The sequence below is a fragment of the Limulus polyphemus genome, unplaced genomic scaffold (genome assembly GCF_000517525.1).
Source record: "Limulus polyphemus unplaced genomic scaffold, Limulus_polyphemus-2.1.2 Scaffold4675, whole genome shotgun sequence".
Taxonomy (NCBI): Eukaryota; Metazoa; Arthropoda; class Merostomata; order Xiphosura; family Limulidae; genus Limulus; species Limulus polyphemus.
In genome coordinates, this window is record NW_013670285.1 from 58723 (window position 1) to 63425 (window position 4703).

Below are 4703 nucleotides of genomic sequence, written 5' to 3' on the forward strand. Positions count from 1 at the left end.
CTTTTTTGTGAACACATATATGTTTAATAGTTATCCTTAGTGTTCATATTGAGTTGATATATATATATTCCAAATTAGATGTAGTTACTCATGTGATTATACAATAATGTGTTAATATAATGGAAAACAGATCACGAAAGTCACGTATTGTACGAGTCTCTGTATTTAAGTTTAACAATACAAAAGAGTGGTGAGGACAATGGTGTTATTTGAAAATGGTAAATTTTTGAAATGTTTCATAATCTTATTTGGAGTAGGTTTATTTTATACGTTTTAATATAATTCGCTTTGTTTTTGTTTTTCTTGCTTTTTTTAGTACTGTTTGATCTGAAGCCTTTAAGGACTTTAAAGGAAAGACTTGAATATGTACAGAGGTTAATCACTGAACACAGTTAGAAGTGGTTAAACCTGGTTTTGAAGAAGCTAACGCGGGAACGCTCTTCTGAGCTGCAAAACTATAAACACTAACCAACTAGGAAAAAATATGAAGGAATGAGTTCGTCTGGAACTTTGACCCAGCCGTTATTAACAAACATTAGGTCACCTATGCCGATTTCATTCGAAACGTCGATGGCAACACCATCTCAGCTGGAGGAGCCGCTGAAGATGGAGCCACTGTGCTACAGAGAGGAGTTCCAGGAAGAAGGCTATCACTCTGAGTCTGAGAAGCAAAAAGAGCGTGCAAACGATGAAGACTTGTCCTCAGTCACCTCGCCAAGAGGAGCTTCTGAAGCATTCTCTCATGCTTTGCCAACAGAAACCATATCCATGGGTAACGGCGATGATGGGGAGAGACATGACAGCTACAACCTATCCTATGGAGAGGATTCTGACGAAAACTCCTTCAGTAACGATACTAGTGAAATGAAGGATGAAGAAGATTATTCGAATCCATTAGCTCAGCTACAGAGTGTACTGGAGAAGAACGGCATGCTTGGCTCGAAACTTGAATTCCCGACATCAACCAACGGCTCATCTCCTGTCAGTGCCAGCGAAGATGGAACTAGTCCTGACCCATTTCCTCCCTTGGGTGAAGATGACGTCACAGGAGAAGTCTACCGTTGTCACTTGTGCAGCTATTCTGGAACCTCCAAATTTCACTTTAATTGCCACATGAATACCCACTTCGACCATAAATGTCCATTCTGTGATTACACTTCTAGGACAGAAGGTCGTCTCAAACGCCATGTAAAAGATTTTCATTCAGAAGTCCCTCCAGGTAGTTGGAGTGGACAACGAGTTCCTAGGATAGAGGAAAACCCAAGTGATATAGACCCAAACACACCTACCAGGACCTCAACGGGAAAAGTCCGCCATTACCGCTGCAAACAGTGTAACTTTGTTTCTGTTACAAAAACTGACTTTTGGGAACATAGCAAGACACATATCAAATCAGAAAAGCTTCTAACCTGTCCCAAGTGTCCTTTTGTGACAGAGTACAAACATCATCTAGAGTATCACCTCAGGAACCACTTTGGATCCAAGCCCTTTAAATGCTCAAAATGCAATTACAGCTGTGTGAACAAGTCCATGCTAAACAGCCACATGAAGTCTCACTCTAACATCTATCAGTACAGATGTGCTGATTGTTCCTATGCCACTAAGTATTGCCACAGTCTGAAACTTCATTTGCGGAAATATTCGCACAAACCTGCCACAGTTTTAAATCTTGATGGAACTCCAAATCCATACCCAGTTATTGACGTCTATGGAACCCGCAGGGGTCCAAGGCCCAAGAAACAAAAAACAGAGGATCAGCAGTTCCCATCTTCTAGTCAGAGTCCAATTTCTTCCATTGCTCAGATTCCACCAGTAGTACAACCATCATCTGACATGTCTCAATTTATTCCTACTTCCTTAGGTTTACCATTTTTGTATCCTCCTCATGTTATGTCTGGCCCTCACAACAGTATGTTTATTCGCCCACCTTCATTACTGAAAGCACTGCCACCTCCTAGTGGTCCATTATCAAATTCAACTCCATCAAGCAGACCAGACACACAAGGGACTAATCCATCAAACACAAACTTAGGCAGTCTAAAGTGCAACCAGTGTAATTTCACCACAGAAATCAGAGACATGTTTAGCAAACACCTATTACTGCACGTGGCTTCAGAAAACCAAGATCTTTGTAAATTATATGGAATTACTTCTGAAACTCTTCTACAAATGCAGGATCAACAACAACAGCGTCCAAGATGGAGTGCAGATGGAAATAAAATCGACCAGGTTGCCTCAAAAAATCCCAGTTCGAGGATCGAAAGTCCAAGGCCATGGGAAGGAAAAATGGTATTTTATGCTACAGAATCTGTTAAAGATGACTTGAATATAAAAACATATAAAACTTCCCCCATACACACACAACTCCAGAAGTCTAAGGTGCCTTCTCCTCTCCCTGAAGTAAAAAACAGCTCTCCTTCTATGTTGAATACTCGAGTTGGTAGTCAATCAATGTCCACCCCTTTACTCCAGGCTCAACTGTCTTCTGGACCATTACTCTCGCGAAAAGGACCTTATCTCAAACCTGATGTTCACTTCCCGTTGGATCTGAGTAGTTGTCGCAGTAGTCCAAAATATCAGCAAACCATCTCTGATCAAGAAGCCCTAATATCTGTTCCTCAGTCAGATTCTTCAAATGAGCACCAGCTGCATTCTATTTCATCAGAGTCCAATGCTTCTAAATCTGCCCCTTCACAGCTAATACCCTCTCATTCAAGTCATTCGCTACAGACAAATGGCTCACGATCTGCTGTGTTTGAACCTGTTCCTCTTTGTTCCTCTCAGGATCTCCCTCTCACCACTTCTAGTAAGGCGATTGACACGACAAGCTCTCATACGTCTTCACAAACCTCATCATCCACTCCTCGTAATCGTAGGAAAGGAAAGGCTGTAAAGTTAGAACGCCTCCAATATGCTTTTGAAGACAAGTGCTCTTCTGAAGAGCTAATGGACTATGACACAGAAGACTACAAATTCCCTGTGACAGAGGCTGCTCAAGAATCTATTTCAAGGAATTCTGTAGATAACGTCGACGTGATCTCAGTACCCATATACAAGCCTTCTACCACTGTAGATTCCCCTCAATCTTCTCATCAGATAAACCCTAATGCAACAAAAGTTTCAGAGACGAAACCTCCCTCCCAGATTGGACCAGTTCGACCAATTCCCAAAATTAACGTTTCAGCAGAAGCGACTAGAATAGCTAGGCCAGTACCTCAGCCTCTTCCATTCAACCCTTTGGAGTTGAGCAGGATGGGCAGTCAGCCCATGCCTTTTCCTTATCAGGTGTCGTCTCTCTTCTTTGGACATAACGGATTAAACGCAACGCACAATGGAAATGTGATAACTTCGTACGATCGTTACTCTGGTTTTCCTTATCATGATTTTTCTGTGGCTAATGTGATGCGTGAAGGACCTATCTGCCCACCACCAAAGGCTGCTCTACCTCTCAAGCAAAATGGAGCCGATACCAAGGACAGGCCCAGCTCCAAAAATGAAGAAGACAAGGCCAAATGGCAAGACGCCTACGCGTGTAGCTACTGCGATATGGCATTTAAAGACTGCATCATGTACACCATGCACATGGGTTACCATGGTTACCAAGACCCCTTTACATGCAACATGTGCGGCCAACAGAACAAAGACAAGGTTTCGTTTTTCTTGCACATTGCTCGGTCTGCTCATCATTGAAACTCCTAGTATTAATAACGTGACAAAACAGGAAATGTAGCCTTTTTTATGGACACGAACTGATACTACCTCATTTTATATCGTGTTTAGTGGTGACCTAAATTTTATGTAGGTAAGAAAAACGTTACATGTTAAATGTTAACTTGGCCATATCTTCGTCTCTAGATTGAAACAGTAACATGCTCCAATTAAGAAGTAGTTTGAAATTGTGCCATGTTGTTCTTACGTTAATATTTGGTTTGTATTTACTAAGGTATAAAAGTTTTATATATGTATTTATTTATTGTATCCCATATAGGCTGTGATTAACACGACATTGATGCTTAACTACAAGACCTGTCAGTCAGTAATTCATATTTTAAACATTTTTTTCGGAGGGGCTCAGACTGACAGGTCACATTCCAGAGTGTCAAATGACCATGGATGCTTGTAATTCTATAATTTCTACAGCAAAAAAACATTCTGTCAGTTTTAGTTATTGGAGATACTTGGTAAGTCAATGTAAAAAAAAAATGCCAAAGGTGTTATTGGTCATGCACTTTTCTTTTACACGTATTTATTAGCGTAGATCACATAAGCCACTTGGCAAGTATGATAGATAGTACAGTAATCTGAAATGTATAAATTTGCGTGAGATGTTTTAGTAGAAAATAGGCTCGTTTTAATAATGAAAAGACTACTTGATAAGTTAATCAAAACTTGTGACCCTTAGAGTGCTTATCGCTAGTCAGTTCCTGCTTTTCCTTATTTACTAAGTCCTAGTAGGAATGAACAAAAGAGCAAAAATCAAAACAAATATAAATATGGTGTTGCCAGCATACACTGGAATGTTGAATATTTTATGGTTTGATAGCAAATGTTTGTATCGCACAATCTCGTCGAAAAGTAATTTGAAATGTATGCGTTTAAAATTTCTTCGAAGATTTAAATCTATTATCCTACCACCTAGTGAGTAAGTGGTATACTAATATTACTGTGTAAGATGCCTTGAACCGTATATATATGTTTGGATT

At 40.1% G+C, this 4703-nt stretch overlaps 1 protein-coding gene across 1 annotated transcript; it reads left to right on the forward strand.

The window, feature by feature from the left end:
- Nucleotides 1-570: 570 nt before the first annotated feature.
- LOC106471520 (protein hunchback-like) lies at nt 571-3811 on the forward strand. Its single transcript, XM_022400127.1, has 2 exons — nt 571-1222; nt 1274-3811. The coding sequence occupies exons 1-2, from the start codon at nt 571-573 to the stop codon at nt 3688-3690; spliced, it is 3069 nt and encodes a 1022-aa protein (XP_022255835.1). The 3' UTR covers nt 3691-3811.
- The last annotated feature ends 892 nt before the right edge of the window (nt 3812-4703 follow it).

Coding starts and splice junctions, on each gene's coding strand:
- LOC106471520 (XM_022400127.1), top strand. CDS start 571: ATGGCAACACCATCTCAGCTGGAGGAGCCGCTGAAGATGGAGCCACTG. Junction 1,223..1,273: donor TTCAGAAGTCCCTCCAGGTA/GTTGGAGTGGAC, acceptor CAAGTGATATAG/ACCCAAACACACCTACCAGG.